Source organism: Gorilla gorilla, chromosome 13 (assembly GCF_029281585.2).
Source record: "Gorilla gorilla gorilla isolate KB3781 chromosome 13, NHGRI_mGorGor1-v2.1_pri, whole genome shotgun sequence".
In the NCBI taxonomy this organism is placed as follows: Eukaryota; Metazoa; Chordata; class Mammalia; order Primates; family Hominidae; genus Gorilla; species Gorilla gorilla.
This window is the reverse complement of record NC_073237.2, coordinates 96,568,133-96,587,549: the sequence shown is the minus strand read 5'-3', so window position 1 is coordinate 96,587,549 and position 19,417 is coordinate 96,568,133. Positions and strand designations below refer to the sequence as shown.

Here is a 19,417-nt window from a genome sequence, read left to right as displayed (position 1 = left end):
TCTCAGCTCACTGCAACCTCCACCTCCCAGGTGCAAGCAATTCTCCTGCCTCAGCCTCCCAAGTAGCTGGGATTACAGGTGCCCGCTGCCACGCCCAGCTAATTTTTGTATTTTTAGTAGAGACGGGGTTTTGTCATGTTGACCAGGCTGGTCTCAAACTCCTGACCTCAGGTGATCCACCCGCCTCAGCCTCCCAAAGTGCTGGGATTACAGGCGTGAGCCAACACACCTGGCCAATTAACGCTATGATAAGGGGCATCATATATCTCCAGAGGTAATACCCTTAGAAGGATTCATATTACTTATGTAATATTCCAACCAAAAATGTGAAACCTGAATCTAATTATGAGGGAACATAAGACTAACACAAATTGAGTCAAATTCTATAAAATAAATGGCTTGTATTCTTTAAAAAGTTCAATGTCATGAAAGATAAAGAAGAGATGAAGCATTGCTAGACATAAAGAGGGACACTTCATAGTGTTAAAGGAGTCAAAAAGGAAGATATCACAATGCTAAACTTGTGTGCATCTAATAACAAAGCTTCCAAATATACAAGGGAAAAATCGACAAAATTAAAAAGGAAGATAGTCAAGTCCATAGTCATAGTGGGATTTTAACTCATCTTTTAAAAACAACTGATAGAGCAGACAAAAGAGCAGTAAAGATATATAAGACCTAAACAACAGACTTTTAAAAATGGGCCCTAAGTGATATATATATAAATAAAGAACACTGCATCCAACAAGGACAGAGTTAGTGCTCTTTTCACATGTACATAGAACATTTCCCAAAATCAATCATATGCTGGGCCATAAAGTTCCAAAAAAAATAACGCACTCCCTCACAAAGATGTCCATATCCTAGTGCCTGGTACCTGTGAATATGTTATGTTACATGAGAAGGAAGAATTAAGGTTGTAGATGGAATTAAGATTGCTAATCAGCTGAATTTGAGATGGGAAGATTATCCTGGATTATCTGGGTAGGCCTGACCTAATCACAAGGGTCCTTATAAGGGAAACAGGGAGTCAGGAGGGTGAGTGTAAGAATTATACAGATAAGTGATACAGAGAAAGGCTCAACCAGCCAACGTGGCTTTGAAGATGGAGGAATGGGGTCATCAGCCAAGGAATGTGGGCAGCCTTGAGAAACTAAAAAATTAAAAAAATGGATCCTCTCCTAGATCCACCAAAAGAAAAGCAGTCCTGGTGACACCTTGATTTTTAACCCAGTAAGGCCCAGTTTGAATTTCTGACATCTAGAATGGTAAGATAATAAATCCGTGTTGTTCTAAGCCACTAAACCTGTGGTAATTTGTTACAGCAGCAATAAATAACTAATATAATCAATTTAAAAAATGAGAAAACACTCAACTGACTGAAAATTAAACAGTACACTTCTAAATAATCTATGTGTCAGAGAATAAACAAAAATAGAAATTAGGAAATAGAAATTAGAAGTTAGAAAATAAGACAGGAGCAAGACCAATGAAATAGTAAACAAACTCAAAATACAGGCCAGTTGCGGTGGCTCATGCCTGTAATCCTAGCACTTTGGGAGGCTGAGGCAGGTAGATCGCTTGAGCTCAGGAGTTCAAGAACAGCCGTGGGCAACATGGTGAAACCCCTTCTCTACTAAAAATACAAAAAATTTAGCCAGGTGTGGTGGTGTGCACCTGTAGTCCCAGTTACTCAGGAGGCTGAGGTGGGATGATCACCCGAGCCTGGGAAGGTTGAGGTTACAATGAGCCATGATCATGCCACTGCACTCCAGCCTGGGTGGCAGAGTGAGATACTGTCTTAAGAAACAAACAAACAAACAAGCAAACAAAAAAACCCAAAATCTCAAAATATAGAAAATCCACAAAGACAGAAATAAGTCCTTTGAGGAGATGAATATCAAGTTTTTTTTTTTTTTTTTTTTTTTTTTTTTTTTTTTTTTTTTAGTGCTCCAGGTAAGGAATAAAGAAAATTTTTAAAAAAGAAAGAGAAAACACACATTACCAATATATGAAATAAACAAGAGGAACTCACTACAGGTCCTACAGGCATAAAAAAGATAAGGGAATATGTGTGACAAAATTTATGCAAATACATTTGACATTTTGAATAAAATGAATAAATTCCTTAAAAAGTACAACTTACCAAGCTGAAAGAAAAATAATTAGAAAATCTGAATAATTAATGGAATTGAATTGGTTATTTAAAACTTTTACACAAAGAAAACCCCAACACCAGATAACTTCAAGAGGAAATTCTTCCAAACATTTAAGGAAGAAGTAATACCAATTTTATTCTCCAAGAGAATAAAAACAAGGGACTATTTTCTAACTTTTTTTTTTGACAAGGTTAGCCTTACCTTGCTACCAAAACCTTGCAACTATAATATAAGAAAGGAAAATTATAGGCCAATCTCTCTCATAAACATAGACGCAAAAATCTTAAAATATTAGCAGGTAAAATACATCAGTATATAAAAGTGCATAATATATGTGGGGCTTACTCCAGAAATGCAAGGGTTAACATCTAAAAAAAAAATCAGTCAATGTAATTTGCCATATTAACAGAAAAAAGGAAAAACAAATCTTGTTGATAAATGCATAAATAGCATTTGACAAAAACCCAACTATGATTTAAAAAAACTCTTGGCAAGTGGGAATATAAGGAAATCTATAGCAACATCTTACTCAATGGTAAAATGTTGAAAGCTTGCCATCTGAGAAACCAGAATTAATTAATGATGCCAACTATCACCAATTCTATTCAAGATTGTATTGAAGGTTCTAATTCAATATGGCACAGCAAAGAAATGAAAAGTATAAAGATTGGAAATGAAGAAATAAAAATGTTATTATTCACAGATAGCATGCATGATTGCTTACGTAGACAATCCAAAGCAATACACATAGCAGCTAATAGAACTGGAAAGATGCTTAATATTCGACTTATGTAAAAAACTGGCAACTTGGTAAAACATTAAAAGTACTACAAATTATAAAAGATGCATTCCTCCCAGGCACAGTGGCTCATGCCTGTAATCCCAGCACTTTGGGAGGCTAAGGCGGGCGGATCACAAGATCAGGAGATCGAGACCATCCTGGCTAACAGGTTGAACCCCGTCTCTACTAAAAATACAAAAAAAAATTAGCTAGGCGTGGTGGCAGGTACCTGTAGTCCCAGCTACTTGGAAGGCTAAGCAAGAAGAATGGCGTGAACCCGGGAGGTGGAGCTTGCAGTGAGCTGAGACTGGGCCAGTGCACTCCAGCCTGGGTGACAGAGCGAGACTCCGTCTCAAAAAAAAAAAAAAAAAAGATGCATTCCTAGTATCATAAAGACATGGACCATATTTTACATACTTTTCTTTATGTTACTTTTACATACAGTAACAATCTTGATAAATACTTGTTCAATGAGTTCATAGGGACTTGAGTTAATAGGGACAGCTAATTTTCTGACTTGGAAAACACAATTAACATGCAAATATTTTTAAAGAGTTAAAATAATTTAATTAACAAAAAAGTTAATACTGGCTAAACTGAGAGAAATTAATACTACGCAACTGGGGAAAGTAGAGATTAACCTGAATCTTTTAGAAATCAGTTTGGCAGTATATATGAGAGCCTAATCATATTAATAAACGATTGGTTGCTTTGATTTGATAATCTCACTTGGGGGAATTATTCTAATGCGATAATCCCAAAGGAAAAAAGTTAAATGCACAAAGATAATTACTGAAACATTACCTATAATAGTGAAAAAGTGACCAGCAATAGGAAGTTACTTATTTAACCTATATTTGGGTTAAGAGCATAGTTTGGATATTAAATCTCCCCCCAAGCTTCCCCCACTGTTGTTACCTTAGGCTAACTACTTAAACTACATGAGCTTCAATTTCCTCATCTGTAAAATGAGAATAATAATAGTAACTACTTTATAAGATTATTGTAAGGACTGAATAAGCTATTAAACATAAAGTTCTTGGAACCTTGGAATTTTAAGCATTCATGATAATTAAAAAGATTACATATCACATGAGAAAACGGTGACAATTTTAAGTAAACAAAATGTGGTTTGAAAATCATGTAATAGGCAGGCACGGTGGCTCACACCTGTAATCCCAGCACTTTGGGAGGCCAAGGTGGGTGGATCACGAGGTCAGGAGTTCGAGACCGGACTGACCAACATGGTGAAATCCTGTGTCTACTAAAAACATTATAAAAATTAGCCAGATGTGGTGGTGCATGCCTGTAATCCCAGCTACTCGGGAGGCTGAGGCAGAAGAATCGCTTGAACCTGGGAGGTGGAGGTTGCAGTGAGCCGAGATTGTGCCACTGCACTCCAGCCTGGGCGAAAGAATGAGACTCTTGTCTCAAAAAAAAAAAAAAAGAAAAGAAAAGAAAAGAAAAGAAAATGTAATAGGTCGGACATGGTGGCTCACATCTGTAATCCTAGCACTTTGGGAGGCTGAGGTAGGCAGATCACAAGGTCAGGAATTTGAGACCAGCCTGGCCAACATGGTGAAACCCCATCTCTACTAAAAAATACAACAATTAGCTGGGCATGGTGGTGTGCGCCTGTAATCCCAGCTACTCAGGAGGCTGAGGCAGAAGAATCACTTGAACCCAGGAGGCAGAAGTTGCAATGGGCGGAGATGGTGCCACTGCACTCCAGCCTAGGTGACGAAGCGAGACTCCATCTCAACAAACAAAAAAAGAAAAGAAAAGAAAATCATGTAATAGGGTCAGGTGCGGTGGCTCATGCCTGTAATCCCAGCACTTAGGGAGGCTGAGGCGGGTGGATCACCTGAGGTCAGGAGTTCGAGACCAGCCTGGCCAACGTGACGAAACCCCGTCTCTACTAAAAATACAAAAATTAGCCAGGCATGGTGGTGGATGCCTGAGAGGCCAAATACCCTCTCAGCTACTCAGGAGGCTGAGGCAAGAGAATCACTTGAACCCGGGAGGTGGAGGTTGCAGTGAGCCAAGATTGCGCCACTGCACTCCAGCCTGGGAGGAAAAAAAAAAAAAAAAAGGCCCCAGTTCCAAGATGGCCGAACAGGAACAGCTCCAGTCTACAGCTCTCAGCATGAGTGACGAAGAAGACGGGTGATTTCTGCATTTCCAACTGAGGTACCGGGTTCATCTCACTGAGGCTTGTTGGACAGTGGGTGTGGCCCATGGAGTGTGAGCCAAAGAAGGGTGGGGCATCACCTCACCCAGAAAGTGCAAGGGGTCGGAGAATTCCCTTTTCTAGCTGAGGGAAGCCGTGACAGATGGTACCTGGAAAATCGGGACACTCCCACCCTAATACTGCACTTTTTCCAATGGTCTTAGCAAACAGCACACCAGGAGATCATATCCCATGCCTGGCTCAGAGGGTCCCACGCCCACAGAGACTCACTCACTGCTAGCACAGCAGTCTGAGATCGAACTGCAAGGCAGCAGCGAGGCTGGGGGAGGGGCGTCTGCCATTGCTGAGGCTTGAGTAGGTAAACAAAGCAGCCGGCCAGGAAGCTCGAACTGGGTGGAGCCCACCGCAGCTCAAGGAGGCCTGCCTGCCTCTGTAGACTCCACCTCTGGGGGCAGGACATAGCTGAACAAAAGGCAGCAGAAACTTCTGAAGACTTAAACGACCCTGTCTGACAGCTTTGAAGAGAGTAGTGGTTCTCCCAGCATGGAGTTTGAGATCTGAGAACGGACAGACTACCTCCTCAAGTGGGTCCCTGACCCCCAACAGCCTAACGGGGAGACACCTCCCAGTAGGGGCCAACTGACATCTCATACAGCCGGTTGCCCCTCTGAGACGAAGCTTCCAGAGGAAGGATCAGGCGGCAACATTTGCCGTTCTGCAATATTTGCTGTTCTGCAGCCTCCGCTGCTGATACCCAGGCAAACAGGGTCTGGAGTGGACCTCCAGCAAACTCCAACAGACCTGCAGCTAAGGGTCCTGACTGTTAGAAGGAAAACTAACAAACAGAAAGGACATCCACACCAAAACCCCATCTGTACGTCACCATCATCAAAGACCAAAGACAGATAAAACCATGAAGATGGGGAGAAACCAGAGTAGAAAAGCTGAAAATTCTAAAAATCAGAGTGCCTCTTCTCCTTCAAAGGAACACAGCTCCTCGCTAGCAACACAACAAAGCTGGACGGAGAATGACGAGTTGATAGAAGTAGGCTTCAGACGATCGGTAATTACAAACTTCTCCAAGCTAAAGGAGAATGTTCGAACCCATTGCAAAGAAGATAAAAACCTTGGAAAAAGATTAGACAAATGGCTAACTAGAATAAAAAGCATAGAGACGACCTTAAATGACCTGATGGAGCTGAAAACCATGGCACAAGAACTACATGAGGCATGCAAAAGCTTCAGTAGCCAATTTGATCAAGTGGAAGAAAGGGTATCAGTGACTGAAGATCAAATAAAGGAAATGAAGTGAGAAGTTTAGAGAAAAAAGAGTAAAAAGAAATGAACAAAGCCTCCAAGAAATATGGGTCTATGTGAAAAGACCAAATCTACATCTGATTGGTGTACCTGAAAGTGACGGGGAGAATGGAACCAAGCTGGAAAACACTGTTCAGGATATTATCCAGAAGAACTTCCCCAATCTAGCAAGGCAGGCCAACATTCAAATTCAGGAAATACACAGAACGCCACAAAGATACTCCTCGAGAAGAGCAACTCCAAGACACATAATTGTCAGATTCACCAAAGTTGAAATGAAGGAAAAAATGTTAAGGGCAGCCAGAGAGAAAGGTCGGGTTACTCACAAAGGGAAGCCCATCAGACTAACAGCGGATCTCTTGGCAGAAACTCTACAAGCCAGAAGAGAGTGGGGGCCAATATTCAACATTCTTAAAGAAAAGAATTGTCAACCCAGAACTTCATATCCAGCCAAACTAAGCTTCATAAGTGAAGGAGAAATAAAATCCTTTACAGACAAGCAAATGCTGAGAGATTTTGTCACCACCAGGCCTGCCTGACAAGAGTTCCTGAAGGAAGGAGTAAACATGGAAAGGAACAACTGGTACTAGCCACTACAAAAGCATGCCAAATTGTAAAGACCATCGATGCTAAGAAGAAACTGCATCAACTAAAGAGCAAAATAACCAGCTAACATCATAATGACAGGATCAAATTCACACATAACAATATTAACCTTAAATGTAAATGGGCTAAATGGTCCAATTAAAAGACACAGACTGGCAAATTGGATACAGTCAAGACCCATCAGTGTGCTGTATTCAGGAAACCCATCTCACGTGCAGAGACACACATAGGCTCAAAATAAAGGGATGGAAGAAGATCTGCCAAGCAAATGGAAAACAAAAAAAGGCAGGGGTTGCAATCCTAGTCTCTGATAAAACAGACTTTAAACCAACAAAGATCAAAAGAGACAAAGAAGGCCATTATATAATGGTAAAAGGATCAATTCAACAAGAAGAGCTAACTATCCTAAATATATATGCACCCAATACAGGAGCACCCAGATTCATAAAGCAAGTTCTTAGAGACCTATAAAGAGATTTAGACTCCCACACAATAATCATGGGAGGCTTTAACACCCCACTGTCAACATTAGACAGATCAACGAGACTGAAAGTTAACAAGGATATCCAGGACTTGAACTCAGCTCTGCCCCAAGCAGACCTAATAGACGTCTACAGAACTCTCCACCCCAAATCAACAGAATATACATTCTTCTCAGTACCACATTGCACTTATTCCAAAATTGACAACATAGTAAAGCACTCCTCAGCAAATGTAAAAGAATAGAAATTATAACAAACTGTCTCTCAGACCACAGTGTAATCAAATTAGAACTCAGGATTAAGAAACTCACTCAAAACCACTCAACTACATGGAAACTGAACAACCTGCTCCTGAATGACTACTGGGTACATAACGAAATGAAGGCAGAAATAAAGATGTTCTTTGAAACCAATGAGAACAAAGACACAACACACCAGAATCTCTGGGACACATTTAAAACACTGTGTAAAGGGAAATTTATAGCACTAAATGCCCACAAGAGAAAGCAGGAAAGATCTAAAACTGACACCCTAGCATCACAATTAAAAGAACTAGAGAAGCAAGAGCAACCACATTCAAAAGCTAGCAGAAGGCAAGAAATAACTAAGATCACAGCAGAACTGAAGGAGATAGAGACACAAAAAACCCTTCAAAAAATCAATGAATCCAGGAGCTGGTTTTTTTAAAAGATCAACAAAACTGAGAGACCACTAGCAAGACTAATAAAGAAGAAGAGAGAGAAGAATCAAATAGATGCAATAAAAAATGATAAAGGGGATATCAACACCGATCCCACAAAAACACAAACTACCATCAGAGAATACTATAAACACTTCTATGCAAATAAACTAGAAAATCTAGAAGAAATGGATAAATTCCTGGACACACATACCCTCCCAAGACTAAACCAGGAAGAAGTTGAATCCCTGAATAAACCAATAACAGGTTCTGAAATTGAGACAACAATTAATAGCCTACCAACCAAAAAATGTCCAGGACCAGATGGATTCACAGCCAAATTCTCCCAGAGGTACAAAGAGGAGCTGGTACCATTCCTTCTGAAACTATTCCAATCAATAGAAAAAGAGGGAATCCTCCCTAACTCATTTTATGAGGCCAGCATCATCCTGATACCAAAGCCTGGCAGAGACACAACAAAAAAAGAGAATTTTAGACCAATATCCCTGTTGAACATTGATGTGAAAAATCCTCCATAAAATACTGGCAAACTGAATCCAGCAGCACATCAAAAAGCTTATCCACCATGATCAAGTGGGCTTCATCCCTGGGATGCAAGGCTGGTTCAACATACACAAATCAATAAATGTAATCCATCATGTAAACAGAATCAAAGACAAAAACCACATGATTATCTCAACAGATGCAGAAAAGGCCTTTGACAAAATTCAACAGCCCTTCCTGCTAAAAACTCTCAATAAACTAGGTATTGATGGGACGTATCTCTAAATAATAAGAGCTATTTATGACAAACCCACAGCCAATATCATACTAAATGGGCAAAAACTGGAAGCATTCCCGTTGAAAACTGGCGCAAGACAGGGATGCCCTCTCTCACCACTCCTATTCAACACAGTGTTGGAAGTTCTGGCCAGGGCAATCAGGCAGGAGAAAGAAATAAAGGTATTCAATTAGGAAAAGAGGAAGTGAAATTGTCCCTGTTTGCGGATGACATGATTGTATATTTAGAAAACCCCATTGTCTCAGCTGAAAATCTCCTTAAGCTGATAGGCAACTTCAGCAAAGTCTCAGGATACAAAATCAATGTGCAAAAATCACAAGCATTCCTATATGCCAACAGACAAACAGAGAGCCAAATCATGAGTGAACTCCCATTCACAATGTCTTCAAAGAGAATAAAATACATATGAATCCAGCTTAGAAGGGATGTGAAGGACCTCTTCAAGGAGAACTACAAACCACTGCTCAATGAAATAAAAGAGGACACAAACAAATGGAAGAACATTCCATGCTCATGGATAGGAAGAATCAATATCGTGAAAATGGCCATACTGCCCAACGTAATTTATAGATTCAATGCCATCCCCATCAAGCTACCAATGACTTTCTTCACAGAATTGGAAAAAACTACTTTAAAGTTCACATGGAACCAAAAAAGAGCCCGCATCGCCAAGACAATACTAAGCCAAAAGAACAAAGCTGGAGGCATCACGCTACCTTACTTCAAACTGTACTACAAGGCTACAGTAACCAAAACGGCATGGTACTGGCACCAAAACAGAGATATACACCAATGGAACAGAACAGAGGCCTCAGAAATAATACCACACATCTACAATCATCTGATTTTTGACAAACCTGACAAAAACAAGCAATGGGGAAAGGATTCCCTATTTAATAAACAGTGCTGGGAAAACTAGCTAGCCGCATGTAGAAAGCTGAAACTGGATCCCTTCCTTACACCTTATATAAAAATTAATTCAAGATGGATTAAAGACTTAAATATTAGACCTAAAACCATAAAAATCCTAGAAGAAAACCTAGGCAATACCATTCAGGACATAGGCATGGGCAAGGACTTCATGATTAAAACACCAAAAGCAATGGCAACAAAAGCCAAAATTGACAAATGGGATCTAATTAAACTAAAGAGCTTCTGCACAGCAAAAGAAACTACCATCAGAGTGAACAGGCAACCTTCAAACTGGAGAAAATTTTTACAATCTACCCATCTGACAAAGGGCTAATATCCAGAATCCACAAAGAACTTAAACAAATTTGCAAGAAAAAAATCAAACAACCCCATCAAAAAGTGGGCAAAGGACATGAACAGACACTTCTCAAAAGAAGACATTTATACAGCCAACAGACACATGAAAAAATGCTCATCATCACTGGCCATCACAGAAATGCAAATCAAAACCACAATGAGATACCATCTCATACCAGTTAGAATGGCGATCATTAAAAAGTCAGGAAACAACAGGTGCTGGAGAGGATGTGGAGAAATAGGAACACTTTTACACTGTTGGCAGGACTGTAAATTAGTTCAACCATTGTGGAAGACAGTGTGGCGACTCCTCAAGGATCTAGAACTAGAAATACCATTTGACCCAGCCATCCCATTACTGGGCATATACCCAAAGGATTATAAATCATGCTGCTATAAAGACACATGCACATGTATGTTTATTGCGGCACTATTCACAATAGCAAAGACTTGGAACCAACCCAAATGTACATCAATGATAGACTGGATTAAGAAAATACAGCACATATACACCATGGAATACTATGCAGCCACAAAAAAAAGATGAGTTCATGTCCTTTGTAGGGACATGGATGAAGCTGGAAACCATCATTCTCAGCAAACTATCACAAGGACAGAAAACCAAATACCGCATGTTCTCACTCATAGGTGGGAATTGAACAATGAGAACACTTGGACATAGGGTGGGGAACATCACACACCGGGGGCTGGCGGGGGATGGGGGAAGCAGGGAGGGATAGCATTAGGAGATATTCCTAATGTAAATGATGAGTTAATGGGTGCAGCACACCAACATGGCACAAATATACATATGTAACAAACTTGCACGTTGTGCACGTGTACCCTAGAACTTAAAGTATAATTAAAAAAAAGAAAAAAAATCATATATTTATTTTTATAGATGCATACATGTGTATGCCATGTAATCTTTTATAAAAGTTATAAAATTATTCCCAGCCTATATTATAACTATGTTAAATTATATATATAGGAAAAGACTGGAAGAGAACATGGACAAATAATAGTCATGATTAACAGATGGATTTGTGGGTGATCTCTTCATCTTGTAAACTGTTGTTTTACTTATGTTTACAACAAAGAAGAAATACTCTAAATTCTTCGGAGCAAACAATACAGAAAAGACATAATTTCTACCTCTTTGTCTTGAATGTTAGGGTCTGCATTATTTTCCATGAGAACTGCCATGCAGTTGATATAGCCTCCATATGCTGCACACTGCAAAGGGGTTCTTCCTGCATAATCCTGGACATTTGGATTGATCTTATTTTCTATTAATATCTGGCAAACATCAGCATTTCCTCCCAGTGCTGCCCAATGTAGAAGAGAATGTCCATCTTGGTCAACTAGATCTACCCTTGCTCCACCTGGAAAAGCACAAATATAATGAGAATGTCTAATATAAATAGCTTTTATTAAAATGAATAGAAGTAGAAAAAACACAATTGTTCCTTAAATGCATTTATTAAAATTAATAGAAGAAAAACAACAACAATTGTTCCTTTAATGCTTTATTCTTATGGAAATGCTTCCACATACATTGTCTACATCAGATTTTTACAATAAGCTTGTAAATTGGACTGGCTAGGAATCAGTCCCCCTTTATATAAAATAAAAGTGAAGATCAGGCAGGTGAAATGACTTTTCCTGTATCAAGTAACTCCCAACAAGTGGAGCTAGGAGTAGAACTTGAGGTTCCTCATGCCATGTTGTGTGATCATCCCTTCATCCTTGTACTTGTGCAGCTTTCTGCTAAGGAAAGCTTTATCTTAAACAGAGTATGCAAGAATTCCTACCTGTTAAGAGAGACTTATTAGGAGTACTCTTATTAGCCCACCTTTAATGAGTGTCTGAATCACATCTTTGTGTCCCATCTCACAGGCTCGGAAAAGTGGAGTATGTTTCATAACATCAGTAGCATCTACTTGAGCGTTATTTTCCAGTAATAACTTCACGGTGCTGACATGGCCAGAAAGAGCAGCAGCATGCAAAGCTAAAAGGGAACCAAAAGAAAGTGATGAACTAGTCAATAACAACTTCACCTTTTAAATTATTATATGTCTTTTCCTCTCTTGATTTCCCCATCATTTTGAATAAATGCAATCTCAATTTTAAGGATTCACTAATTTATTTTTTGCTTTTTTAGATTCTGCCTTCCTTCCTATTCATATGTATTACTCACACTTTCTCCTTTCCTTCTACCTTTCTCTTCTTGCTATTTTCTTCCTTTCCATCCTGTTGGTCTGAAATGGTATCCTCTTCTCAGCTACTAGTTTTCTCTTTTCAGCTATTAGTTTTCTCTTTTTCTCTTTAAGAGAGCAAGAAAACAATAACAAAGAGGAATGATTTAAATGATGTACACAATTCTGCCCAACAACCCACTCAATAAGCATATGCCCCTAAGGGGTCATGTGACTGGAGACATCAATCTACTGTTCCTTCCATTGGTTACATGCACTATTCCTTCAGTTGGCTGAAGTACCCCAGTGGTACTGAAAGCACGCACATCTTGCTGCATTGAGTGCATTTTTAATACAATATCAGCTACAAGCCAGCTACTTCCCCAGGGCTCAATTTAAGAAACAGCGAGGTGGCACATGTCTATAGTCCCAGCTACTTGGGAGGCTGAGGCAGGAGGACTGCTTGAGCCCAATAGGTCTAGACCAGTCTGGAGAAAACAGAAAGACCTCATCTCAAAAAAAGAAAAGAAAAGAAACAGGAATTTGCTTCACTGGAGAAAAACTGAGATGGAATATGGCCTCCTCTCTTGTGCTGTCCAGAGGTTTTAAAGATTAATTTTGATTAAATGTGTTTCATGTACACTGACTCCTCTCTATGTTACTCCACTGTAATGCTTGGCTTATGCCATCCCTCTATAGGTTTGAATTAGCCACAATAACACTTTAGAGGCCTGGGCCAGTTCTAAGTATTATGGCTCTATAAGGCCTAGAACAGTGTCTCTTTCATAAAGGGTGATCCACAGAGCAAACCTGGATGCAGATTTTTGGGCTGGGTACTATTATAATGCTGGGTGTTTAGCAAAGAATACAATAGATAAGGTTACATTCTAGGAAGGGAAGCAAAACAAAACAAAAACAAAACAAAACAAAACAAAAAACAATTCCCCACCAATAAAGTATTACATAGTGATAATTGGTATAATTAAAGTAATAAAAACTATTTTGATATGTAGACTCACTGAGGGACTACTTTTGATTGGTGGTTATAAGCTGACATTTAAGTTGAGACCCGAACCATGAAAAAGACAGCATATTTTGAGCAAAGGGAAGAGTTAGTACAGGACAGGAACAACTGTGTATGTTTAAGGAAGGAAGGGTAGTTGCAGCACAGTAAGTGACAGTGGAGTAAGTCAGAAAAGTAGAAGAGGCCAGATCACAAATGGTCCTACCAGTCAGTGATGGAAGACATTTGAAGGGCTTTATATAGTGGAGTGATATTATCTGATTTATGCTTTAAACAGATCACTCTAGCTCTTCTGAGGAGAAAGTATTTGTAGTAGATTAGAATATAAGCAGGGAGCCCAGTAAAGATTTTGACAGTAGACTGAGTGAAAAATGATGGTGGTCTGATTAGGGTGGTTGCAATGGAGATGGAGAGAAACAGAATGATTTAGAACACATTTTGGAGGTGGAGTCAACAGGACTTGCTACGGGATTTGACATAGAATCTCTGTCCATATAGCCTGGGAATCTGAATTTAAACAAACACCTCTAGTAATTCTTATGCCATTCTTGAATTTGGGAACCACTGACCTAAATGACTGAATGTTAGTTTGACCTAGACAAGATTCAGACAGGCGTGAGTAACTTCAAATATCTGAAGTGCTATAACATGAAAGACAGCACAGGGTAGAACATTCACATTTACAGATGAAAGGATATGACTCTAGAATTTTTTTCAAAACAATCAGAAGCAGAGGAAATGAATCGTGGTTAAATAAAACAAGATTAGCCACGTATTGATAATTGTTGAAGCTGGGTGAGAGGTATATTGAGTTCACTGGACAACTGTCTACTTTTGAATGTGTTTGAAGATTTCCATAATATAAAGTTGTATTTAAAAAAAATTAAGTTTCTATATAAACTTACAGCACTTTTCAAAGAGGGAGTAACAATAGCTAAATTCAAGGTTATTTTTATTTTATTTTTTGAGACGGAGTCTCACTCTGTCATCCAGGCTGGAGTGCAGTGGTTCAATCTCAGGTCACTGCAACCTCCACCTCCCAGGTTCAAACGATTCTTCTGCCTCAGCCTCCCAAATAGCTGGGATTATAGGCGTGTACCACCACACCCAACTCATTTGTATAATGTTAGCAGAGACGGGGTTTCACCACGTTGACCAGACTGGTCTCAAACTCCTGACCTCAGGTGATCCACCTGCCACGGCCTCCCAAAGTGCTGGGATTACAGGCGTGAGCTACCACGCTTGGCCTAAGGTTATTTTTAAATAAAGTAAATTCAGGCCAGGCGCGGTGGCTCATGCCTGTAATCCCAGCACTTTAGGAGGCCGAGGTGGGTGGATCATTTGAGGTCAGATGTTCAAGACCAGCCTGGCCAACATAGTGAAACCCCACCTCTACTAAAAATACAAAACTTAGCCAGCATAGCGGTGGGCACCTGTAGTCCCAGCTACTAGGGAGGCTGAGACAGGAGAATCACTTGAACCCGGGAGGTGGAGGTTGCAGTGAGCTGAGATCATGTCACTGCACTCCAGCCTGGGCAACAGAGTGAGACTCTGTCTCAAATAAATAAATAAATAAAAATAAATTCAAATAGTCATAAATGGGGAATTTCCTTTAATATGATCATTAATTTTATCTTTTACTTAATTGAAATTTTATTTTTTTAAAAAATTTGACATTGATATTATCTATACAGAATATTTCATACTTGATGCCACACCACAGAACTGTAGCATTTCAGAATTAGAAGTCACCTTAAAACTAAATCTAGCCCAGGGTTTTCCAAACCATGTTCTTCAGAACAACAGCTTTCTATAGAGGTACCTGAAATACTTAGCTGAGGGAATAGACAGTCAAGTGGGTAATGCTCCACTTCTGATTTAGTCAGAACCACTCAACCCTTACTTGCTTTATATGTTAGGTGTTTTATAAATTTTCATTTGGGGGAAAAGGGTTCTTCTGCTCTTCAAATGTGAAATCACTGAAATATCACAGATATTATATGATGCTTTCATCTGCCTTATGATATTCTCAGCACTTTGGGAAGCTGAGGTGGGAGGATCGCTTGAGCCCAGGAGTTTGAGACCAGCCTGGGCAACATAGTGAGATCCCATCTTATTATTACTATTATTATTTTTTTTAACTTTTTTTTTCTAAAAAAAGAAAACGAGACAAAAGCAAGAGCAGGACGCAAACAGAAAGATGTAATCCCTTGTCCATCTTCCAGCTTTCCAGTCTCCCTCCAATGCTCCCTGTTGATGGACTCTAAAAGAGCACCTGTGGCAAAGGGGAAATGTGATTTACAGAGCCCCAGGCCCAGCATTGCAAAGAAAGGACAAAAGGATCAACAAGAAGCTGAGAGACAATAGCTTAATCACTGGTAAAACCATAATGCTGTTATCACACCTAAAAAATACAAATAGAAATTCTGTAATGTTCAATAATATTGACATTTTCCTGATGGCTTTAACATTTTTTATAGTTTATTTATTTGAGTCAGGATCTAAATAATGTCATACATTGCTATTGGTAAGACCTCTTTTTAATGGGAAGGAAAAAAAAAACCCTGTAGAGGGATGACGGAGAGGAACTCACTTTCACAGAAAAGAAATGCCAGGAAGACATCTCTGACATAATAAAATCCCCATAGAAGAAAGAAACCAGCAAATTAATGAATCTGAGAAGAATTTATGTCTGAACTTCAACCATGGTGCATATGAGATACTTTTGGTCAAAGAGTGCAAGTATCCTTGCCCATACCTTATTCAAATACCTGAAAAAGTTAAACTAAAATCAAAGCTAGTGATAAAGTGGAAGAATATATAATGGAAATCTGACAAAAAATTAAATGTTCAGATCATTTATAAAGTCAATATCCTATGTGTCTGCACTATGCCCCTTAAGAAATTTAAGATCTGCTGGCCGGGCACGGTGGCTCACACCTGTAACCCCAGTACTTTGGGAGGCCAAGGCAGGTGGATTGCTTGAGCTCAGAAGTTCAAGACCAGCCTGGGCAACATGGTGAAACCCCGTCTCTACTAAAATACAAAAAGAAAAAAAAATTAGCTGGGCGTGGTGGCATCCACCTGTAGTCCCAGCTACTTGGGAGGCTGAGGCAGGAGACTTGCTTGAACCTGGGAGGCAGAGGTTGCAGTGAGCCAAGATCATGCCATTGCACTCCAGCCTGGGTGACAGAGTGAGACTCCGTCTCAAAGAGAAAAAAAAGAAATTTAAGATCTGCTGTAAGGCTTTCATAGAGAAATACTTTTGAAAGTTAAAGTCTTTATTGTAAAATTGTATTGTCTTCTTAAAATATTTTTTTTGAGGCTGTGGTTGTCTCAGTATAGGGAGGGAGATTTTAAGTAAAGCAACTCCCCTCCCTTCTCTCTCCCTACTGTTGCATCAGTAGTTTTGGTGGCCAAGAAAAATCTTATTCAGGATAACAGTAGATGCAAATAGCTCTAGCAGGTTTCTACAAATAAAAAAAAATAACATGGAGAAGCCCATCACTGATTTTTTATTCTATTCAGTGTTATTGTGGTGGTATGTGATTTCTCCTTCTGTTTCTGAGTTGTAAGTACGATACAGTACACAAGGAAGAGACCTCCAAGTTGACACTGAGGCAGAAAAACTTTATCTTTCATTAACCAACACATAGGTAAAGGCCTCTTCTATTAGAGAAAGAAATTAAAAGAAGTATCTAGTAAGAGTTTTTCAAGCAAGGTTGATTTGAAGCTTTGAAGCTTCTAGAGCCATGGGAGGTTATCTCTAAAAATGGGAGATTCAGGATGTGGTAATGCTATTCAAACCTGAGAAAAGAGCACAGTAAAGGAGACTGGTGAGAATACACTTAGATGTGTGCATTCCTTAAATAAAATTCTAAATTTTTGAAAATGTAATTAATGACTACTAAATATGCATAGTTTTAAAGTATAGGTTTTTTTTTTTTTTTTACAAAAAGATAAATGATCAGAAGAGTCCCCATAATCATGTCTAAGGAGCAACCAGGGTTTTAAACCAAATGCAACCATTCATTTGGTAGAAACATGCTAATCTTTGCCATAATACTTGGAAGAAATAAAACCTTTGGAGTGACATCCTGGCAAACCCAAACTTAAAACTGAAGACCAAAGTCAAACAATATTAGATTAGGAACAATGATTTCAAGTTGCTATTTTACAAATTTTATAGCAACATCTACACTTTGGAACCTAAATGAAAGCAAATTGAATGTGTCTACCAGTTCTTACCTGTACCTCCATATTTGTCAGCCATGTTAATATCTATGTCCGATTTTAAGCTCAGCATAGTTCTAAGGACATCATCACTGCCTTTGCCAGCTGCCCACATAAAGGATGTTCTTCCTTCCAGGTCTGAATCATCTTTCACTGAAGGATGTTTTAAAAACACTTTAACCGTTTCCTGTAAGAAAACTTGATTTAAAAAATGGAGACAAAACAGTAGTATTTTCTGTGGTAATAAAGTCATATAATAATATGTGAATTCCATTAAGAAGCAAAGCATTTTCCCCTTGCTTTTGAATCAAATTAAATTATCTTTTTATTAATGATAGAACTACAATTTCCATCGAAGATAACAATCCTCTGTCCTTACAAATTAGTTGTAGTGTCCATAACACTTCATAAACATAACCTAACTCTCCCATTCAACATCCTCAAAATGGAAAATAATCATCTTCAATCAAGCTTGGAAACTTTATAGGTCATCGTTTGAGTGACAGTTAGAAAACTCAGAAGTATTCAGTGTTTTATTTATTAATGACCAAAATTTAAATCTTTCTTTCTGCCTTGTTCTCTTCTCTTCTCCTTCCTTCCTTCCTTTTTCTTTCTTTCTTTCCTTCTTTTCTTTTCTTTTTTTTTTTTTTTTTTGAGAGGGAGTCTTATTCTGTTGCCCAGGTTGGAGTGCAGTGGTGCAATCTCGGCTCACTGCAACCTCTGCCTCCCAGGTTCAAGTGATTCTCCTGCCTCAGCCTCCCAAGTAGCTGAGTGTCACCACACCCGGCTAATTTTTGTATTATTAGTAGAGATGGGGTTTTACCATGTTGGCAAAGCTGGTCTTGAACTCCTGACCTCAAGTGATCCATCCATCTTGGCCTCCCAAAGTGCTGGAATTACAGGCATGAGCCACTGTACCTGGCCCATAAAATACATGTTTTCCTGGACATTTTACATGAGACCCATCTATTCAGGCATGCCTCCAGAGAAGGTTCTGCATTCTCTCACTGTGTTTTTTGTTTGTTTGCTTTTGCCTTAAATCCAGAACAAACTGGAACTATGTGATTAGTTACTAAACATTTTTAAAATGGTTAATGCATTTACTGAATACTGATTGATGGTTACTGAGAAATGCAGTGCTGAATTCATTAAAATAAGTATTTATTCAGCAATTCCTTTATTACTGAATTGTCCTTCTTCTATGGAATCATACAAAAATTAGGACTGGGCCGGGCGCAGTGGCTCACGCCTGTAATCCCAGCACCTTGGGAGGCTGAGGTGGGTGGATCACAAGGTCAGGAGATTGACAGCATCCTGGCCAACATGGTGAATCCCTGTCTCTACTAAAATATAAAAAAAATTAGCCAGGCATGGTGGCACATGCCTGTAGTCCCAGCTACTCGGGAGGTTGAGGCAGGGGAATTGATTGAACCCGGGAGACGGAGGTTGCAGTGAGCCGAGATTGCATCATTGCACTCTAGCCTGAGCAACAGAGTGAGACTCCATCTCAAACAAAAACAAAAACAAAAATAACAAAAAAAATTAGGACCCTTGACAATTCTATTAGTGCCTCACAATTTTAATGGGGGTTAATATTCCAGCATTTTAAATTGCCTCTTTACTCTGAACTCAGACTCACATAAACTTTAGAAAGATCATAGAAACTTTTGATTGAA

The 19,417-nt window shown here is 39.2% G+C and overlaps 1 protein-coding gene across 17 annotated transcripts in view; it reads right to left on the bottom strand.

The window, feature by feature from the left end:
* The window catches only part of INVS (inversin), a 239,845-nt gene that overhangs the window by 74,259 nt on the left and 146,169 nt on the right, over positions 1 to 19,417 (bottom strand). For all 17 annotated transcript variants that reach the window (XR_008668233.2, XM_055350048.2, XM_004048356.5 and 14 more), the window contains 3 exons: positions 17,757 to 17,928; positions 12,142 to 12,297; positions 11,442 to 11,671 (listed from right to left, as the gene is read on the bottom strand). Coding sequence is in view for 16 of the 17 variants with exons in the window: in XM_055350048.2 (XP_055206023.1) it covers positions 11,442 to 11,671; positions 12,142 to 12,297; positions 17,757 to 17,928 (558 nt within the window). In the remaining variant the exon portion in view is untranslated. The remainder of the gene's footprint in view (positions 1 to 11,441; positions 11,672 to 12,141; positions 12,298 to 17,756; positions 17,929 to 19,417) is intronic.